At 42.5% G+C, this 22,572-nt stretch overlaps 1 protein-coding gene and 1 non-coding gene across 3 annotated transcripts in view; both read right to left on the bottom strand.

Annotated features, from left to right (window-relative positions):
- WWC2 (WW and C2 domain containing 2) overlaps positions 1–22,572 on the bottom strand; it is a 145,937-nt gene that overhangs the window by 40,970 nt on the left and 82,395 nt on the right. The window contains exons 2-7 of one of the 2 annotated variants that reach the window (XM_043893267.1): positions 22,390–22,427; positions 22,190–22,266; positions 8,712–8,791; positions 5,122–5,251; positions 1,754–1,900; positions 654–727 (exon numbers count right to left, since the gene is read on the bottom strand). In XM_043893267.1, the coding sequence (XP_043749202.1) occupies positions 654–727; positions 1,754–1,900; positions 5,122–5,251; positions 8,712–8,791; positions 22,190–22,266; positions 22,390–22,420 (539 nt within the window). In that variant the 5' untranslated portion in view covers positions 22,421–22,427. The remainder of the gene's footprint in view (positions 1–653; positions 728–1,753; positions 1,901–5,121; positions 5,252–8,711; positions 8,792–22,189; positions 22,267–22,389; positions 22,428–22,572) is intronic. The other variant, XM_043893266.1, reaches the window with a different exon arrangement.
- LOC122688142 lies at positions 11,399–11,505 on the bottom strand. Its single transcript, XR_006339360.1, has one exon. It is a non-coding gene; the product is annotated as a U6 spliceosomal RNA (small nuclear RNA).

Here is a 22,572-nt window from a genome sequence, read left to right as displayed (position 1 = left end):
CACTCTTAAAAGGAAGATGATGAAGTGTTTCAGGATGACCCTCTCTCAGAACAAGCACAGTTCCTACGTTATGAAAACCCACTGAGTCTGTCACCAGCTCAAGGACAGAGGAGTCTCCCAGACCCTCCCAGGAGGCACAGGTAAGAAAAAGGCAGTGAGGCTGTGCTGAAGAAGAGTAGAGAGAATAAAGCAGGGACATCCCCAGAAGTGAGTGACACTCAGACACCCAGGCATCCCCCAGGACACCAGCGGGGGGTCTTCCCTCCGACGCCAAGGAAAGTGCTTGAAACTGTTTACCTTCAAACTCCTAGCTGCTCCCAAGCCCAGCACCCGAGTCTCTGCAGCACTGTCTGGGGAACCAACTTCCTACTTTAAATTGTGAGTAGGTACCGTACAGCCTTAAAGCATCTTCCTTCCAGAAAGAAGGGGACAGTTCCATTCCTGCCCTTCTCATGAATTCTCCTTGTTCTTTTTGGCTTTGGGTAGGGTGGGTAGGGACCCCACAACCTTTATCTTCCAAGATCTGAAGGGTGATCTTGGTAAGAACGCGTGGTGAGCGCCCAGCAGATGTCACCAGAGGAATAAAGATGAATTCTGGAAAACACCGGGTGAGCCCCTGACCACTGACTGCCACACGGCTCCCCTGCTGTTACCTTCTTTTGGCTTCTTCATACTGGAGGCTCAGCCTGACCTTTTCAGCTAAATTTGATCTACTTCTCACTCCGATCTAGTTTAAAAAAAAACAAAAGGGAAAAAGTCAATTAACTCTGCTAATGAATGAAGTAAAACTGCTTTTGTTTCTAGGAAGTACGAGTAATTGAAAAGCTAAAGAAGATAGCATCGAAATTGGGAACACCAGTTTGCAAAGGCACTTACTTTCGCGTCTCAGTGGGGACAAAACATTTCTTTTTAATTCAAGCTTGTTGAATTTTTTTCAAAGACTTTAACATCCTTTTCTCTACACATTAAAATCCGGATTAAAAAAAAAATCAGGTAAATGCTTCTGGTGTCTAAGAGTTTATGAAGGGCGTACAGGTCAATAAAAATTTATGAACTGGAACTAATTTCCTTGTCTCTGTGAGCCAAAATTTCCATCATTTAACTTCCAACTGCATAAACACAAATAAATTACTTCGAAAATTAATTTTTCAAACAGGTAAGCCCTACTGTTGATCTCTACCTGCTCTACTTTCATAGCACAGAATTCAAAGAACACAAAAATAACTGGGAACTTACTGAAAAATAAATATCTGCTAATGGTGTCCCAAAAGGTGGACTGTAAACTGGTAATAATATTCAAACCACATTAAATATTTTCAAGTGCCAGGTATAAACCACCAATCAAACATTTTAATATAATCAACTTCAGATGTGTAAAGCAAGTTCTTTGGTTTCATTTTTAAAGGCCATATATTTATGTTTTTCATTAGCCTTAATGTGTATTTGGAAGGACCTTAATTTCCAAGGCTCTGAACTTAAGAGGAAAAAAATTCTCACGTGTCTCTCGTCTTTCAATAGAGTCTCTGAATAAATACAGTATGAGAAAGTTTGAACCAAGCTATTCATCTGGACAGATTCTGATATGCTTGGCACCTAGGCAGAAAAGATAAGGCTAAGATTTGTAAATCCAGTCTTATGAGTAGGAAATGCTGCATGCACCCCCTTGCTGGCTCCCGTCCCATCTGCCAGCGATGCTGTAATCAGGGCCCATCCGGGCAAGGCCCAGGCCAGCCCTTCCACACGGATGACTTACGTCCCCGGAGATGCTGGTTTGTGAGCCCGCGTCCAGCGTCTGTCTGGAGAGGGAGAGATGCGAGTTCTCAGGGCTGGATCGCAGGTCTGGCTCAGACGTGCCGATGCTCTGGTCCACGTGAAACCGCCCTTGCAGCTTCGCGAGGCTCTGTTCAGGAAACACGAAGCGCTTTGTGGAGCCGAGCGCTGGGAAGGGCGAGGCTTCCCCACCAGGGAAAAACTACGTCGGAAGAGCTAATCTCAGTGGAAACAACAATTCCTTTATCTTAGTGGAGAAGGAAATGGCAACGCACTCCAGTGTTCTTGCCTGGAGAATCCCAGGGACAGAGGAGCCTGGCGGGCTGCTCTCTATGGGGTCGCAGAGTCGGACACGACTGAAGCGACTTAGCAGCAGTTGCGGGTGTCTACCTCTTTAAATGACTGAAAAAAATGAGGGTACAAGACAGCTTTTGCACATAGATGCAGACTCTGAAAACAAGTGAGATCATATTAAAACAGGTTATCTTCTCTTTCACCCTGTGAATCATGGTATCTTTATATTTAATAGATGCATTTCTTATTTTAAAATTTTTTGAATTAATTTTTTATTGAAGTATAGTTGAATTATAATGTTGTGGTAATTACTGCTGGACCACAAGGTGACTCCGTTATACATACAAACGCATTTCTCATTTTGAAAAATTTGTTAAAAAGAAGTCTATTTTAATGAGGGCTACCCATTTTATGTAGTACAAATTCTGGAGATATGGGATACCTGTAATGCAATCTCATTGTAGATAAAGCAGGCAAACTTCCTACTGAGAAGATGTCTACAGTTATGCCATTTGATATCTGGATAGGATCTAAGAGATTATTTAGCTCATGTAGACGTTAGAGATTAGGAAATAGACCCCAGAAGCTGCAGTCTATCAGTACCTATGATGATGGTTGGTTTGGGGAAGTGGATACTTACAATTGAACATGACTGCTGTCCGCATCCAGGTTTAATATAGTGAGTTTATTTTAGAGGGAAGATGTGAACCAGTGATAGCATTAAAAATGAAAAGTCTAAACTTCTACCACCCCCCACCCCTTTACAAACACTAACAAACGCGTAAGAAGCTCATTATTATCGGCTGTAAGAAGAGCCAGGATTTATTCCTGATATAGAAAATCCTCATGATAGGAAATTAGAACTATCAGAGATCTGAAACTTGTTTTTTACCTAACCTCTATTTTCTTTCAAAGGCATTTTTATACAAAATGTATATATTTTTATATAAAATGTATGAGGGATAAAACGTAAAATGGTCACATGGAATAATACATTACAAAAAAGAACAAAGAAACCTTTTAAAGACTTTGGACAAGTCTCTTCTACTTTTTTATGTGAACAGTGAAAATATGTATACTTTTTCAAACCCATCTGGGATGACCACAAATTCAATTAATTTAGTAGGTCATGTGGAGAAGGAAATGGCAGCCCACTCTAGTGTTCTTGCCTGGAGAATCCCAGGGACGGAGGAGCCTGGTGGGCTGCTGTCTATGGGTCGCAGAATCGGACACAACTGAAGCGACTTAGCAGCAGCGGCAGCAGCAGTGGGTCATGACTAGTATGTTTTAAAATGAAATAGAGGAGACTAGGAAATAAAATCAAAGTATATTACTAGTATCAAAAGCAAGCATATTTCTGTGAAATTTGGTGTGTGTGTGTATCTACAGGTAAAGATATTTGTGTTACTGTGTTTTGATGAAAAATATATTTCTTACTGTGGGTCATATCCAAAGAGGTTTGAAAGTCACAGAAGATATCTAAAGCCCTTTTCAGCTCTGTTGTTGATTTCTGTATCTATCACTTATTTTACATATTTTAGTGATTTAAAAGTTATCTAATTTTTAAACTTAATCTGGCCTATGTATAAATTCAAAGTTTACAGGAAGAATCAAAGAGGACCTAAAATTGGTAAATTATGAGAGTCCAATGTAAATCTGTACAAGAACCATTAACTTCTTTCAGGAATGACTGATTTAATCAGCAGGATCATTGTAGAACAACAACAAAGAGTGTATCCAAGTAAAGTTCTGTATGCATTATGTGTACGAGAACCATATATTCTAAACAAGACCGCCTGAGTTTGAACCTGGGTCCTGCTACTTATCAGCTGTGTGACTTTCAGTAAGTAACTTACTTCTCTGTACTGTGGTTTTCGTATCTGTAAGTTGAGGATAATAACAGAGCCTGTCTTTAGGGCTACTGTGAGAATTAAATGCAGTATTTCTATGCAAAGCAGGCAGAAGACCGTCTGGCACGAAGTCAGTATTTTAAGTATTTGCTATTATTACTGTTGTCTTTTATATTTAATTGCTTCTGGAAAGATATTTTAAAAATCCCTCAATGCAAAATTATATGGGTTCAAGAATATTCACGTGTATTCAACCAGAATTTTGGAAACTGACATCAAGTAGCTGAATATTTTATTCAAATGTAGAGGCTCTGTTCACCATGGGCTGTAACGTTTTTTGAAAGACACAGACTAAATCGTCATCCAGCCAGGTGAAGAATTCCAAATATCTGAACTATTACAAAGAATTCTCAGTGCTTGTGATAATTATGGGATAGAAGGAGGGGAGGAGGAGGAAGAGATACCTCTTATAAAAAAACGTGACTGTATGTGCTATATGTAGGTGCAGAACACTGATCACGCGATGGTTGTTTTATCTACACATGGGCTGGGCCAGTGGAGCTCAGGTCCCCAGGGTGAGACGTGTACAGGTGTAACCAGGGGATCTAGTGCCATCAGCCTGTCTCCCAGGTGACCCCACAGCTGCCCCCCAGCTGGGTCAGCATCTCTCCATGCCACCCCCAGCTAGCACTTCAAAATCTCCTGGGGTGGGGAGTAACTTTTCTAAGCTCCTCGCACTCCTCCCCAACTTCTCAAGGCGTATAATCTACTCACTGATGGCAGGTGACATACCCTTTCTGTATCCTGGGCTAAGGATCACTGGTTTAGATAACCCCACCTATCAGGGCTCCACCTGAAGTTTGCAGTAAGTTGCAGGATGAACCAAGACGCTAATCTCCATACACGGGCTCCAGGATCCACCAGCCCCTGTCTCAAAGGTCACCCAAAGCCAGCCTTCAAATAAGCATATCAGAACCTTGGAACCCATCTGTTCTCCTCCAAGGTAGCGGCTGGCTCAGTACCTGTAACAATCTCCAATGAGACCAAATTCCGTATGAATGGGGTGCAGGCGGGGGTGGGGGGGATGGGGTTGTGGTGGAAAGGAGCCATCCAGACTCTGATGGAGAACTTTCTGCTCAAGGACAATTTCTGAGGCCCAAGAAGGCAGTAGTTTGACTTGGGGGAAAAAAAATGTTCTATCACATACCTGCATCAGATCTTGTTTTTCTTTTTCTCCTGAGCTAATAGCCTTTCTGATAGATTTCAGTTCCGTTAGGATGGCTTTGGCTTCACTAAGTTCATAGCCACTCTGGCCTCCAGACATTTTTTTATCAATTCTGTTAAAGGAGAGGGGGAAAAAACAATCAAAGAATGACAGAGGACAAGCTAAACAGACCGCAGGAATTGGGTGTGGGGATGTCTTGGTTAGCTGATGTTTACTACTGGACTCACACACAGCAGCTTCAGGGTGGTGGTCTTTCCTCCATTCTCTTCTGACCACTTCAAGCTGAGACCCCTGCCATCCCCGACCTCATACCCAGCCCACTGCCATCAGCGTCAGGCTCAGGCTTCTTGTTTACAGTCTGGTTGGGTGGTCCCACTGCTGGCTGAACTCAAACCTCATCACACGCTGATCCTGGCCAAGGTTCGGGACCCGGGGAACTGATTTAGCAGGAAGACAGAAATGCCAGTAAACTGGGCGAGCCCAGGAACCTCGGGATTCATCACTGCCGTCTAATTTTATGCGCTGCGACGTCTATGCAAAACCTAGCATAGGGCACAGTCTGGTGACTGTTAATAAAGGGTGGTGATTTTTGCTTATACTAGTGAGTATCCTATAATGTTTGGATTGTTTGGTTAGTTTCTTGTTTCTTTTTAAATATATGCAAAGTATTCTATTTTTATGACAGTTATGAGTCAAGATAACATTGCCTGTCTTGCTGAATGAGTTCAAATCTAAGAATAAGATGCAAGGGCAGATGTGTTCATTTGTCCATTAATGTTGCATAAAGAGCTTCCCAGTGAGCTCGCCGACTAGTACTTGGTAAGCAGTACTTGCTTTCTGAACGTCCCACAGTTCACAGGGTCACCCTATGTCAGAGGATTTCAGGTAACTGAATTCTTTGGGGTCACAGGGCCCAACCAAATGACCTACTTCTTAAAAAAAAAAAAAAAAGGTTCAAGTTCTTCATCATCACCTATGTGGCTTGAGACTCATTAGGAAAGAACCTGGGCTTTACTTCAGAAACACACAGCCACCCCCCTGTCCCACCAGCCAACAGCGCTGTGACATACAGCATTCCCAGACACACAGCATGTCCTTGTCTAATTTCCAGACTCTCCGGAGATACGGCACCTATTAAATCACAGAAGACTGTCTCTGAGCTAATTTGGCTTAAAACATTTACTAATTTGTATGTATTTCAATGTGAAGGGTATAGTCTGAAAAAAAAAAATTAACTAACGTGATATTGTCTTATTCACTCTTCTCTAAAGTTTACTCAAATGAGTGCAGTTTGTAGATAACTTATTTTTCCAAGTAGCACTTTAGAAAATATTTTATGGTGCTGAACAAGTAATTAAAAGTCTGCAAGAACCTAAGAAAATCAATCTCATCATTAATCAATTCTATAACACAGTCCATACAGCCAGTACCACTGGACGGGCCAGAGCGGACATACGCCTCTCTTGCTGGCGTCCATCTACACATAAGCTACAGTAGCGCTGAGGGCCAAAGTGCAATGGGACCACAGTCTGAAATGAATAACGGAGAGAATAAGACTACACTGATTCATCCAGCATAAACGATGGCACCAAATAGAAAGAAAACCGCGGCTTAAATCGGTGCGAATTCCACAAAATTATTCCATTTTACTGTGAGTGCGATGTTGCAAAATCCTACAGTGGGATTCTGCTTAAATTTATTCCTGAAATATATTTTCGGTTATAACCCCAAGTAAGATTCCCTTTAGTATCAGGAACGTGATTTCCTGAAAAATATGGTCTCTGGGTATAATCAATTATTCTTCAATCTTCTGGTAGTTACGGTGGTAAACATCTGAATGAAAACAGCTTTATTCTGTCTATAGTTAAGATGCACGAGAGGCGTCTAATGTTGGATGTGGTATCTCTCTGCTCTTGGTTCCTCAGATTAGAATCACTGCAAGAGAAAGCCTGAGTTTCTGCAACAAATGGCTATTGTTTTCTTGTGGAATGTTATTGACAGATTCTTAAACATGCCTTGGATTCCTATAAAAATTGCTTGCAAGCAAACTGCTTTGAAACAATACATCATTGTTACATCGATATAACAAAAACAGCAAGTTTGGCTAACCTTTAATCCTGGTGGTGACATGAGTTATAATTTCATGTGTCTTAAAAGTATGTAACGTGTGGCTAAATGCTTCCTGGTGTTCCTACCACAACGCCCTCCTGTATGTTGATGGACAACTGACTAAACAACACATTTAGGTGAAGCCGGGTCTGCTCAGTTTTGGGGGGTGCGCTGCAACCTCCACAGAGGTTCTCTGAACAGAGCTGGACCTGAGAACCACGTGGGGGGCCTTGGGATGGATTCCAGACACATGTGTTTTTTTTAAGAGCTCCTCAGATTATTCTAATAAGCAGTCAGGTTGGAGAACCACCAGGATGGGAGCATCTGAAAGAGTCTCATGGTCATGATCAAATGAGGTGAGTGTCAAAACCAAAGACTGAGCAGGAGAGCCAAGTGTCTGAGATGAAAGTCATGTGCCTGGTGATGAAGAGGAGCGATGGGGGTCCCGAAATACAGCTCCTCAACCAAACACACAGAACGATCTGCTCAGATGGCCTGGCCAGTGGACATGTGGCATCTTTAACAGGGTGACTGACGCCTTGCTGCCTCGGATGCTGTGGAGGCAGATGGAGGAAGGGTGTAAGCCTGCCTGGAAAGGAGCCCCTGGGGAAGCCCCGGTGAATCCTGCCTCACTGCCAGGGCCCCTGCGGGGCGGCGTGGGAGGAGAAGGGGACCGGAAGGGCCGCTGGATGCCTTTCAAGGGACGATGGCTTCAGCCCTCCCCAAGGCTGTGGGCTGCGTGAACCGCCACCGCATCCCAGCCTCGGAGACCCTGGGGTGGGCACTGCGGGAGCTGGACGCCTGGGTGCGCCTGTTGGGGTCTGGCAGGAGAACGGCAGCTCCCGGGGACTACGGACGGGGCAGAGAGCCCCAGTCCTCCGACCCGCCCTCCATCATCCGCGTTCTCGTCCGTCCTGGCTCAGCCTGGGGCCGGGGTCCAGTGGCCTTCTGCCCAAAGCTGGAAGGGGCAGAGGGAACTCGGGAGCCCGGACACTCACTTGGCCGTCCACAGACACCCTGGACTGGCTCCCTGAGGGCGGGAGGCATCAGGTCCCCCTGGGGCTGCCAGAGGCGGACAGGCCCCCTGGGTCAGGCTCCCCAGAGAACCTGGTCACCCCAGCTTGTCCTGGGCCCCATCTCCTGGCTCTGCTTTTATGTGAGGCTGGCCGGCGGGCCTGCGAGATGAAGCTGAGTGTCTTACTTCAGTTTCCGTGGGTCCTCCACCTATTAGAGAAAACTTCAGACCTTTTCAAAGCGTATAGTAGATTTTCCCAAGTGTCTTTTTACTGTTCTATGGTTGATTGTTTTCTTGTGTTTTTTTTTTTTTTTTTGTGCCAGGCTCTGTGCGTCCTACTTGACTACTCTTTGAGAAAAGTCTTACGTCATCTGCACTTCTGCTTTCTTTGGATTGGCTCAGGGGTCTTGGATCATTTGAGAGTTAATTTCGTTATTCTCATACTCACTGTTTCAGAGTGGCGAAGCCTTGTTCTTTATAAAGCAATTCCTGCTTCATCTGTGAGAGTTCTCGCTTCAGCTTTTTGACCTTTTGTGAGAAATCAATGTAAATATGAATGTTTGTAAATAATTAGTGACACAGTTTTAAAAGGTAACCTATTAGTAAACTATTAAACACATAAACACAGCCACTGGTTTAACGTTAACTCGTTTCTCCTGGATATAGATTCCATGGAAGGAGATTAAGTCAGTTCAGATTATCGGTGATGCACATTATTACTCAAAGTTGCTCTCATCATCTCATGTAGCTGAGTTGCTCTGAGCTGGACATCAGACTGGCAGTGCCAGGCAGCACTTCTCTGACCACCCCACGAAGGCCATTACTCTGTTTTGTTCAGTTCACAGTATTTTCCAAGAGCTGAAATTGTCTGTGTACTGGTTTCCTGTCTGTCCCCCATGGAAGAGTAAGCAGCATCACATCGGCTGTACCCCCAAACTCATAGATTGATACTAGGTGACAACCACGGGGACAATAAATAATTTGTTGTCGAACTGGTAACCATTATTTTTCCCCCATTATCTTTGGAAGTAAGAATACTAAAACCTGCCAGCTCAGAGATATGGTACAAGCCTGCTTCATTCACAAACTAAACGTCTTCTCATGGGTGTCAGAAACTTATTTCCATATAGTAAGTTGCAACCTAAAGTTTTAAGCATGTTCTGGTGTATAGTAATTCCATGTGTTTTGCACTTTTATTTCCTGTTTACTCTATTCATTCCACAAATATGTGTTGACTCTCCACAGTATATCAGACCCTGGGTCTGAAAGTACGAATAAAACAGACCTGATCTTTGCCTTTATGGGTTTTACAGAACAACGAGGGGGCCTGACATTGAGCAAATAATCGTCCAATGAAATAAACCTTACCAATTGCCATAGGTGATTGAAAAGAATAGCACAGGATATTTCAAAATATAGAATGGGGAGAGAGGGGCTTCCCTGTCCAGAAGGTCCATAGGCCTCACTGATGGAAGGGTCCCTGCAGGGTGGAGCTTGCGGACACACCCTAAGCTGTGCGGGGCCAGGGCAACCTCAGCAGGCATCTGGGATTTAGAGACGCGGCCACTGCTGGGTTACAGGGGGCAGGAGGTGGGATGGGAAGAGGAGGCCCGATAACACTGCACCTGAAGCCACGCTGAGGATTTCTAAACCTCCTCCTGAGAACAATGAGGATCCAGGCGGGGTTGCAGAAGGCCACTGTGTTGAGTACAGTGGCCCAAAGGGGCCGTCCTGTCTGCAAGGCGGGCGGGCGTGCCACAGGAGACACTTCAGAGGTAGGACCCACAGCACGGGGTGATGGCCCCAGTGTGGACGGTGAGGGAGAAGATGTGCCAAAAAGTGAAAGGGGAAGTTGCTCAGTCGTGTCCAACTCTTTGAGACCCCGTGACTACACAGTCCATGGAATTCTCCAGGCCAGATTACTGGAGTGGGTATCCTTTTTCTTCTCCAGGGGATCTTCCCGACCCAGGGATCGAACACAGCTCTCCCACATTGCAGGCGGATTCTTTACCAGCTGAGCCACCAAGGAAGCCCAAGACTACTGACGTGAGTAAGTAGCCTATCTCTTCTCCAGCAGATCTTCCCAACCCAGGAACTGTACCGGGGGCTCCTGCATTGCAGGTGGACTCTTTACCAGCTGAGCTACTTGTCAAAGGTCACTTCCAAAACCGTGGGTGCATGAAGGTGCTCTCATGGGGAGGGGGACCAGATTTCTGGGGGGAAGATCAAGGGTTTCTGGTAAGACAGTTATTTTTCTTATACCTGCGGCACTTAACTGTCCAGACTAGAGATATAGAAAGGAGTCACTGACATAAGGATGCGGTTTTTACATGCATGAGCATAAGTGAGATCATCTAGAGAGAGAGTGTGCGCAGAAGGGACGAAAGTTCAAGAACAGAACAACTCGGGTGTCTGCAGTGCTCAGAGGTCCATGAGCGGAGGAGATATAGGACATGATGAAGCAGAGGCAAGAGAAGCCAGGGAAAGAGAGCACTGTGGACCAGAAGGGAAAAAAGTCAAGAGGGAGATGAGCCACTCTGAGGACTCAGATGACAAGGATAAGGGCGGTATGACATTCACGAGTCTAGACCATGAGGCCCAATATTTTGGATACAGGAGATGCACCATAATTTACCTGCTGGGTTTACCAGAAGGGTTAGTAGTTTGAGCCCTAATGCACTTATATTTTATTAGGGAAGAGGAAACAGAAATAATTGTGTTAGAAGAACATATATGTCTGTTACACTTCAACAGAAGTAAGCTAAAACAATTGTGTTGCAGGGCTCAATACCTAACTACACACAGAGGTACAAACGATGCTTCTGGACCCCAAGGAGGAGAGGATTACCCTGGCCAGGGGAGGAGGGCTGGCCTGGGAGAGGAGGGTCTTGAAGGAGCTTCAACATTCACACAGAGCAACAGCTCACTCACACTGTCCAGTGAAGACTCTCTGGATTTAGCATCAGACTCTGACCACATCAGGAGCCATCACTAATCTCAGTTCAGTCCACGTGTGATTCTACTTCTGACAGCACTCTCAAACAGTTTTTTTTTTTTTTTTAACCAAAAAAGACCAGCATTTTTTTTTGTGTGTGTGTTCATCTGGCAAACAGTGTATGGAGGTGGGGAATGGCACAAAATATGGAACGCTTCACGAATTTGCGTGTCATCCTTGCGCAGGGGCCATGCTAATCTTCTCTGTATCGTTCCAATTTTAGTATATGTGCTGCCGAAGCGAGCACAGACCAGCATTTTTATTTAAAAACAACAATAGTAGCAGCAGCAGAAATCCAAAAAAATCAATAGTAACTCAAATAGCTGGGCTGAAACCTGTGTCTACCTTTGAAACATGATGCTATCTACTGAGCCCTCTTGGAACAACCGAATTAAAAGTGTCTCTCACAGACATAAAACTTGAAAATCATTTGGACTTTGATGACACACCCATCATTTCAAAAATGATCATTTAAGGACTTCCCTGGTGCTACAGTGGATGGGAATCTGCCAGTCAATGCAGGAGACACGGGTTCCACCCCTGGTCCCGGAAGATCCCACGTGTCATGGAGTGATTAAGCGTGTGCACCACATCTACCATGCTTGTGTGCTGCAACTATTGAAGCCTGTGTGCCTAGAGTCTGTGCTCCGCAATGAGAGGCCACTGCCAAGAAGAGTTGCCCCTGCTCACTGCAACTAGAGAAAGCCCACGCACAGCAATAAAGATCCAGATCATTTTAATGATCATTTAAAATTTAAATGAACTTCTGACAACTCCGACTCTGCTCTGCTTAAGTGACGTGAGACTATATTGTGTGCTGGGTGACAAGGATAGAGGAGACTGGTGCACCTGTGCTTTCCTTTCTCCTCCATTATTTACTTTTCCTACACTTGGCTGAAAGCTACCGCTTTTATCCTGAGGCTTCTGAATGGATTACATCAGTGATTCTCAGCTGCCTAATATCAATGTGCACGTTATTTTGTTAACGATAAAAACGCTTGGTTCTATTATAATGGTAAGTGAAAACAGGTATTATTTCCAACTCAATGTTAGTTGGGATTGTTTCTGGTTTTTAAGAGTTTGGTCTTGGGACTTCCCAGGTGGCCCAGTGGCTAAGACTCTTTGCTCCCAATGCAGGGGTCTCGGGTTCGATCCCTGGTCAGGAAACTAGATCCTACACGCAGCCAACTAAAGATTCTACATGCCAAAACTGAAAAAAAACTCCCACATGCTGCAGCTAAGACCTGGTGCAGCCAAATAAATAAATAAAAGAAATATTTAAAAATAAATAAGAAAAGTACCACTCCACTATTCTTGCCTGGAAAATCCCATGGACCGCGGAGCCTGGTAGGCTACAGTCCATGGGGTCACAAAGAGTTGGACATGACTGAGCGACTTCACTTTCTTTTTTCTTTTCAGATAAAGAAACTGAAACTCAGAGATTGACCAAAGTCACTCGGCTGGTTAGGTCCAACAACTAGTAAACAGCTGAGCTGGGATTAAGTAGGTTCTACCTGACTTAGAACCTGTATTCACAACCACTTCATCAGGCTGCCCTTATATGTATACATAATTGTGTGTGTGTGTGTGTAAAGAAACAACTAATTTTCTATTGAAACCTGTATAGAACCGAGTTGTTCAGTTCATGGCTTCTTAAGCCAGGAACTATTGTTGAAATTGTAGCAACATGCTTTAAACACAGGTAAGATTCACTGTGGTTATAAGTAAAGTAATATGCAAAATACCTAGGAAACGATCAGGTATATAGTAGGCTCTGTAGTTAAATACAAAAATTTGTTCCTCCTTCTAAAATTTTCATCTTAGGGGAGTTAGTAGCCTGTCTTTCCAAACATCAGTTCTCATCTGGAAGCCAAAGCTCCCTTGCCATGAGCAAATATTGGTGAACACACCCTCCTCTTGTTTCGGCTGCCGGTACTGTAGCCCTCATCAGCTCTAAGGCAAGTCATTTAACCTATCAGCCTTAGGATTCCACATGTAAAATGAGGGAAATATAAGTACCGTACTGGGTTTTCATGAGGATCAAACAAAGCAATTATGTGAAAGAGTTTTACAAAAGATAAAGTTTTATCCTTATTCATTAATATTATTTTGCTTTGGGTAGAAATTATATGTTTATCTTTAAGAAGAAATGACTTCATGTACACACAGTGAGTACATATAAGATTTCCTGATTGGAAGGGGATATGACATTTGCTCCATTAATTGTGGAAATATAACAAGAGTGTCATTCTCAGAAAGTGTTTGAAGTATCCATCGCAAAAGCAGGAATTACATGACTTCTCAGTGCTCCATGGAACTTACAGTTGGGTGATCATTTTCTAACTCACTCTCTTAATTTACTTTAAAAGAGACTGATCATGCAGTTCAACAGAATCCTGCTTTCCATTTATACACATGCCAAAATATCATATATCATTAATGAGTAAGGGCATTTTGATGATTGTCATAGTGGATAAAAAGACATTTCTCCTCCAAAATAAAAGCATATTGCTAGTAACTAACACTGATTAATTTTCAATCAATTATATCATGTATGTTTATTACACTTTATATTATTTGTTTACATATTAGATGCCCTCAGAATATCAACGTTTTTGAGAACTTGATCAAGTTACTTCTTTATATTTAATGTGTGTTCTTATATATAAAATCAACAAGTTAAATTAAAAGATACTGAAATTTCCTTGTAAAAAAAAAGAAAAGTAAAATAGAATCCATTTCTATTTCTTATATAAAGTTTCTTATATATAAAGTTGCAAATGGAACTCTGTTAGAATACAATTGTAGTTTTAAAAAAAGAGAGTTTGATTGTTAAGTGTCCAACACCTTTTCTTCTCAGAGAGCCATCTGATAGTCTTTAGCTATCACTGTTTTCTACTCTCATGCTCCAACCCAGTTTCAATGCAGGACACAGAACATAAAAACAAATACCCTCAGGTCACAGCAAAGGGTTACGCTAGTGCTGACTGCCAAGTTCGGCACAATGTGGACTCAGTTCAGCTCAGTCGCTCAGTTCAGGGTCCGGCTCTTTGCGACCCCATGGACTGCAGCACGCCAGGCCTCCCTGTCCATCACCAACTCGCAGAGTTTACTCAAACTCATGTCCATTCAGTCAGCGATGCCATCCAACCATCTCATCCTCTGTCGTCCCCTTCTCCTCCTGCCTTCAATCTTTCCCAGCATCAGGGTCTTTTCAAATGAGTCAATTCTTCACATCAGGTGGCCAAAGGACTGGAGTTTCAGCTTTAGCATCAGTCCTTCCAACGAATATTCAGGACTGATTTTCTTTAGGATGGACTGGTTGGATCTTCTTGCAGTCCAAGGGACTCTCAAGAGTCTTCTCCAACACCACAGTTCAAAAGCATCAATTCTTTGGCGCTCAGCCCTCTTTATAGTCCAACTCTCACATCCATACATGACCACTGGCAAAACCATAGCCTTGACCAGACAGAACTTTTTTGGCAAAGTAATGTCTCTGATTTTTAATATGCTGTCTAGGTTGGTCATAACTTTTCTTCCAAGGAGCAAGTGTCTTAATTTCACGGCTGGAGTCACCATCTGCAGTGATTTTGGACCCCCAAAAAATAAAGTCTGTCACTGTTTCCATTGTTTCCCCATCTATTTCCCATGAAGTGATGGGACCAGATACCATGATCTTAGTTTTCTGAATGTTGCGCTTTAAGCCAACTTTTTCACTCTCCTCTTTCACTTTCATCAAGAGGCTCTTTAGTTCTTCTTTGCTTTCTGCCATAAGGGTGGTGTCATCTGCATATCTGAAGCTATTGATATTTCTCCTGGCATTCTTGATTCCAGCTGTGCTTCATCCAGTCCAGCATTTCTCATGATGTACTCTGCATATAAGTTAAACAAGCAGGGTGACAATATACAGCCTTGACGTACTCCTTTTCCTATTTGGAACCAGTCTGTTGTTCCATGTCCACTTCTTTTTTTATTTATTTTTTATTTTTTTAATTTATTTTTATTAGTTGGAGGCTAATTACTTTACAATATTGTAGTGGTTTTTGTCATACATTGACATGAATCAGCCATGGATTTACATGTGTTCCCCATCCCGATCCCCCCTCCCACCTCCCTCTCTACCCGATCCCTCTGGGTCTTCCCAGTGCACCAGGCCCGAGCACTTGTCTCATGCATCCAACCTGGGCTGGTGATCTGTTTCACCCTAGATAATATACATGTTTCGATGCTGTTCTCTCGAAACATCCCACCCTCTCCTTCTCCCACAGAGTCCAAAATTCTGTTCTGTACATCTGTGCCTTTTTTTCTGTTTTGCATATAGGGTTATCGTTACCATCTTTCTAAATTCCATATATATGCGTCAGTATACTGTATTGGTCTTTATCTTTCTGGCTTACTTCACTCTGTATAATGGGCTCCAGTTTCCCATGTCCACTTCTAACTGTTGCTTCCTGACCTGCATAGAGATTTCTCAAAAGGCAAGTCAGGTGGTCTGGTATTCCCATCTTTTTCAGAATTTTCCATAGTTTGCTGTGATCCACACAGTCAAAGGCTTTGGCATAGTCAATATAGCAGAAATAGATGTTTTTCTGGAACTCTCTTGCTTTTTCAATGATCCAATGGATGTTGGCAATTTGATCTCTGGTTTCTCTGCCTTTTCTAAAAATGTGGACTAAAATAACTTGGACTCTCAAAAAAAAAAGTGGACTCTACTTGGAGGCAAAGATGAGAGGTAATATTCCAGGCCCCGTGCTTTCAACCCTCACAACTACTCTATTAGACATATAGAGTTTTAATGCTTATTTTATAAGTAAGGGGTCTCAGTACTAAAGAGAATAAGTAATCCACTCAAGTTACTCTGCTATTAAGCAGCGAGAGTGGTCTAGAACGCTGGAGAATGTTTGAAAACTACAATTATAAAGGTTTTAGTTATCAGTGGTATGATAATATATGTAAGATCAAAGACAATCTTTGTTGCTCAGTCACTAAGTCGTGTCTGACTCTTTGTGACCCCATGGACTGCAGCACACCAGGCCTCCCTGTCCATTACTATATCCTGGAGTTTGTTCAAACCCATGTCCATTGGGTCAGTGATACCATCCAACCATATCATCCTCTGTCGCCCCCTACTCCTCTTGCCATCAATCTTTCCCAGTATCAGGGTCTTTTCCGATGAGTCTGCTCTTCGCATCAGGTGGCCAAAGGATTGGACCTTCAGCTTCAGAGTCAGTTCTTCCAATGAATATTCAGGACTGATTTCCTTTAGGGTTGACTAGTTTGATCTCCTTGAGGTTCAAGAGACTCTCAAGAGTCTTCTCCAACACCACAGTTCAAAAACATCAATTCTTCAGCGCTCAGCCTTCTTTATGGTCCAACTCTTACATCCATACATGACCACTGGTAAAACCACGCCTTTGACTACATGGACCTCTGTCAGCAAAGACAAACTAGACCTGTAGCAAAATGGCCTACATAAAAAACTAATAAATGAGCTAAGTATAAAGACGTCACTCATGTTTAGTCAAGAGACAATCCTTACTGGTAGCAATTTACATTCTCAGAAGGCATCTTTCTTCTTGAAGCACAGAGTTATGGTTTTCGTAGGTTAGCTACATCACTGGACACAGTGCCATTGTTTGGTGTTCACACGAGCTAACTCTGTTCACAGTGACAAACTAACCCTTACGTTAAACCACTATTCTTTCAGAATCCACGGACACAACTACAAATAGGTGAGATTGTAGATGGCTCTTCCGAGTCCATCACCATTGCTAAAAATAACTCAAAGTGAATTAATATTAACAATGTGTGAGTAAATATATTCAAGAACAAAAGAGTGCACACTGTTATCAATAGCAGTGCCAAGGAACCAGCTGTGTATTTTTCATGGAGAGCAAGTAATTTAACCAAAGGAGCATTTGCTTTCTTTTTGACACAATTAGAAGTTGGATCATACAGCACAGGCTGTACTGACATGCTGGACGTCTCAAATGTGAGACTTCCCTGGTGGTCCAGTGGTTAAGACTCTGCCTTCCAATGCAGGGGGTGCAGGTTGGATCGCTGGGTGAGGACCTGAGATGCCCCCCAGCCCAAACACCAAAACATAAAACAGAAACAATACTGTACCAAATTCAATAAAGACTAAAAATAATCTATATAAAAATATCTGAAAACATTAACTAAATTAATAAAAAAATTTCTCAAATGCAACTGTATTTCTACAGAAATTTCCACTTTTACACTTCCAACATTTTATTTCAGTTTGATAAAAAATCAGTAAAAGCAATCAAAATTCATCAAAATTTTCCTGCATGAAATTTTCTCCAAATCCCACTTATTTGTAATTTTTGGTATGAACTTTGTAAAATATCAGTTGAATTGAAGGTTTAGTTTATGTCAGATACAAATGAAATAATAAATTTTGGTAAAAGTTTTTTACATTCCTTATCTTAAAAAAAGGTTTTCAAAAAATTGAACACTACCTCTAAAAATGATGAGTATATTCTTAAGAGTTTAATTTATTCATTTCACCTTTTCAACAACTAGACGCCAGGAAGTACTGTCATCCCATTAGCCTGAGGAGGAAACTAAAGCCCAGTGATCACCAACACCTGCGACCATAATATAAAATAACATAAAACAGATGTTTTAGACAGATGCTCCTATGTACCTGGTTCCCAAACACTTGACCCACTTGCTCTAATTCAATAAAAATAAATAAAGCATAGTTGCTAATATTGTTACATTAAAATAATGTGGTATGAACCAGCACTTGGCTTTGTATGAAAAATTGTTATTAGAACCTAAAATGGAGATAGGTTCTATAAGACACCAAAGCAATGAGGAGCTAGCTAATTCATGAGTTACTATTTTTATGAGTCCCCTGAACTGCAAAGAGATCAAACCAATCAATCCTAAAAGAAATCAATCATGAATACTCATTGGAAGGACTGATGCTAAAGCTGAAGCTCCAATACTTTGGCCACCTGAAGCCAAGAGCCGACTCACTGAAAAAGACCCTAATGCTGGGAAAGATTGAAGGCAGGAGGAGAAGAGGATGACAGAGGATGAGATGGTTGGATGGCTTCACCAACTCGATGGACATGAGTGTGAACAAACTCTAGGAGATAGTGGAGGACAGAGAAGCCTGGTGTGCTGCAGTCCATGGGGTTGCAAAGACTCAGACATGACTAAGTGAATGCACAACAATTTCTGTGGCATTACTTTGTGAAAGGGATGGGTACATGCAAGGACTTCTCCAGGACAGGCGAGCTAAGAAAAGCTAAGAAAAGCTAGGTTGTCAGAATCCACGAAACTTGGTTCAAGGTATCCAGGCCTTTCAGAACGCCTGGGGCATTCTCAAAGAGCTACCTGGCCAAAACATGCCCACGTGGCAGAGAGAGGGCACCACCTGGCCTGCCACGGTCAAACCATGACATGGCTAAAAGCATCAGAAGAGAACATGATCAGGAAGGCCCATGTGCTGTGGAAGCATTCCTATTAAAAGGCATTTTCACAGACAGGAACTAATGGAAGACAGGCTCTCATCTTTCACTCCAGTCACTCGTGAATGCCTCCTCCCTCTTGAGCGGAGCGCCTTGTGGAGGAGGGCACTCCTCCCCGACTCACTCTGTGGTCCCACAGCGATGACACGCGTGTGAACACAGGCTCCTAAGCGCACGTTAGACCCGCTGCAAAATAAGCTTTATCAGAGGGGTTCTGCGGCATCAGGCGATGGGTCTGGGGGACGTGACTCCGTGGGGTCTTCTGGGATCTCTCCCAGTTATAAAGGGCTCCGTTTCCTTCCGATGGCTATTGGTGAGAGGCAACCTGTAGGCTTTCGTTTCTTCTTTTTTGAATAATTTTATTTATTTTTTTCGGCTGTGCTGGGCTTTTGCTGTGCAGACTTCTCTCTAGTGGCGGCGAGCAGGGGCTGCTCTCTAGTTGTGGCGAGGGCATCTCCTTGCAGTGGCTTCTCTCGCTGTGGGGTACGGGCTGCAGGGCGCGCGGGCGCAGCAGTTTTCGGCTCCCGGCGCTACAGGCTCCACAGCGCGGCACAGAGGCTTGGCTGCCCCGAGGCATTGTGGGCTTTTCCCAGGACAGGGATCGAACCCATGTATCCTCCGTTGGCCGATGGACTCTCTGCCACTGATCCACGAGGGAAGCCCTGCTTTTGTTTTAAAAAACCCCTCTCTTAGTTAGAATCTTCCCTAAAACGGGATTTAAAGCGACAGATTATGATAGTGTGTTGAGGTATTCCATATACAATATGAGGTACTATATTTATGTCTTACAAAGAAAAGAACTGTGAAGGATGGTTAAAATTTCAAGGGGGAAGCAATAATACGTAGTGACGTCTGAGATGGGCACAGCTCCAGGGAGTACTGAAGTTTAGCAAGAGTAAGTTTTGACAACATACCTTCACCCGTCGTCCCACCCCAGCCTTTTTTAAAATAACATATCTGCCTGAGATTACAGAAATGTATAGACATGATACAGAGACGCAGCAATGAGGTGTCCCACAAACCGCCTGCAGGCTCCTCAAGGAACAGACAGAGAAATGAAGGCGGGTGGACAGGGCAAAGGGCTGTTTGTGGCAGAAAAGAAAACGTCCAACAGTGACTTCATAAATTACACCCAGAAGTCTAGACCAAAGAGAGGTTTGCTTCCGGAAAGTATAGACAGACTTTCTTCACACGTTTTCTGAGAACAAATAGAAAAGTTGCGAGGTTAAACAAACAAACATCTATTTGGAGGTACTGGAGAATTACCAGGACAGCAAGAACTTCTGTTAAAGAGCCAAATGATAAGAGAGGCCCATAGGCAAGATCCAAACTTGGCATCGGTTTTCCTTTTGAGGCATCTGCCTACGTGATCAAGAAAGTGAAAAGCTAGGAGAATGCAGTGACCGGGTGCCTGACACGCAGAGAAGCACTGGCTGTTTCTCAGAGCCGAGGGCTCCAGGGAGAGAGGAGTCCAGCCTCAATCAGCTTGCTTCCTCAGGAATTCAACTGGGATTCCGAAGAGCTTTGACCTGAGAGAAAGGGGGCTCTGGAAATAGACCCACTCTGAGGAAAATGAATGAAGCCCAAGGACTTCCCTGTGGGTTTGATTCCCAGTCAGGGCACAAATTCCCCTTATGCCATGGGTGTGGTGAAAAAGTAAAAAGAAGAAGAAGAAGAATGGAGCCCAGAATTCAGAAAACTCAAACCCTGACTGAATTGAAGTTATCTGCCCCTGAGCTAACTTCCTCTAAGAAGTAGAAGTAAATCCTCTTTGAATGCTAACAAGATCATCCCAAACCTTAAATTATCTTTATTCTCTTTCATACATAATATATGGCTCTTAATTAAAAGCAAGCAGCTATGAGAGGTCAAATACTGACCAAAAATCAAGAGAAAAAAAAAAACCAGACCAGAACAAAGAATTCAACACATAAAAAGTTTTAGATATTATACTAATCAAGACATGGAATTTTAAAATAACTGTGATTATTTTGTTCAAAAAATTATTACATCGATGTGGAGAATTTGAGCAATAATTAAAAACAAAAAATAAACAGAAATTTTAGAATTGAAAGCGTGTGGTGGAATTAAGCTGAATAAAGGATAAGAAAATCCAAAACTGCTTAAAAACTAAGCAGAACACTCTGATGAACAATCATAAAGAAATAAGGAGATATTTTGAACTGATTGACTAACAAGGCCCAAAACTGGGTGAGTAGCTGCTCGAGTATATTTTAACACGGCAATTCCACTCCTGGTTGCATAACCAACAAAAACGCATACATCTGTGCACCCAAAGGCATGTGCAACAGACACACACATTAAGATGCAAGTTTTTAATTACTAGCAATTTGTATAAACTCTAATGTACATCAATAGTAGAAGAAATGAAGAATTCATGGTATCTACACAAAGGTGGGATGGTTTACACGCAATAAAAGTGTATGTGGATGAATCTCAAAATGTTGAACAAGGGTCCAGTGGTTGAAACTCCAAGCTCCCAATGCAGGGAGCACTGGGTTTGACCCCTGGTCAGGGAACTGGATCCCACATTCTGCAACTAAGAGCCCACGTGCTTCAGCTAAGACCCAACACAGATTGCAAAATAAATTAAAATTAAATAATAATAATAAATTTTTAAAAAATACAGAAGAAATGTTGAACAAAAGAAGCCATCAGTAATCCATGTGGTAGCATTCCAGTTTCACAAAGTTCAAAGCAGGAAGAAAATTGATTTATAGCATTGTCAATAAAGGTCACCCAGTGTCACCCGTAGGGAGAAGGACAAGGGTGACCAGGGAATGCCATGGAGGCTTCTGGGGTCACGGCAATAATCTCTTTCATGATCTATGCAAGGGTTGCACGAGTTTATTTACTTGGTGAGCAGTCTTTAAGACTCCAAAAATCAAGGATAAACAAGCTGTGACCTTAACAGCCGTGTGGTCAGAAAGATTTAGGGTAAAGATCAGCAAACAACCCATAAGGAAGTGTGAGGCACCAGTAAAGTTTGACCTAGAAAAAGAAGTGACTTGGTAATGTGAACTGTGAACACTTTGATAGATTGGGCCGTCTGATGAAAAAGCAACTAAGCTCCACTTTGGACGTGTACCTTCAGCACAAAAAGGAAAACTGAAGTTTTTTAGACTTTTGATTTAAACCATTTAAACTTTTAAACCATATTTTGATTCTACATACTAAGCGCAAACAATAAAACTACCCAGAAATGTAACACACTCTGTCACATTAATAAGAACAATCTCATGAACATGTTTTAACAAAAGCAGAAAGACATCCATCGAGGATAAGTGGAATGGTTCTTTCACTGAATTGAGATGGCAGATGACCACAGAGGCCCCTTCTAGACTCTATGCGTATGTTCAGCATATTAATAGAACCACAGTAAAAAAAAAAAAAAAAAAATCTTACCCTTAATCGTGTAGTGGAGATCTCAGCTTTTAAGATATCAGGGTCATATTTAGTACTGGATGAAGAGCCTGAGAATACTTTCAAAGGGAGAAGAGAGGGGAAAAAAAAAAAGTGACTTGTACAAGTTGCATAACTAGCTATCAACTTAGAAATTACAAACGCTAAAAACGACAAGATTTACATGCTTCTGGGATACTTACTTAACTTTTTAACTCCTTTATTGTCATTCATCAGACACCTAGATATAAAAAGTCATCTTCAAACCTTCATCATTTTTTTCAATAAAAAGGAACGTTATCAACACCCCAGTGCCTCAGTTTCCTGTGGATTTTACATCTATGGATAAAATCTTAGAGGAGCTTATTGCAGATACAGCTTAACTG

Source organism: Cervus elaphus, chromosome 32 (assembly GCF_910594005.1).
Source record: "Cervus elaphus chromosome 32, mCerEla1.1, whole genome shotgun sequence".
Taxonomy (NCBI): Eukaryota; Metazoa; Chordata; class Mammalia; order Artiodactyla; family Cervidae; genus Cervus; species Cervus elaphus.
The sequence above is the reverse complement of the archived record's forward strand: the minus strand, read 5'-3'. Positions and strand labels throughout refer to the sequence as shown.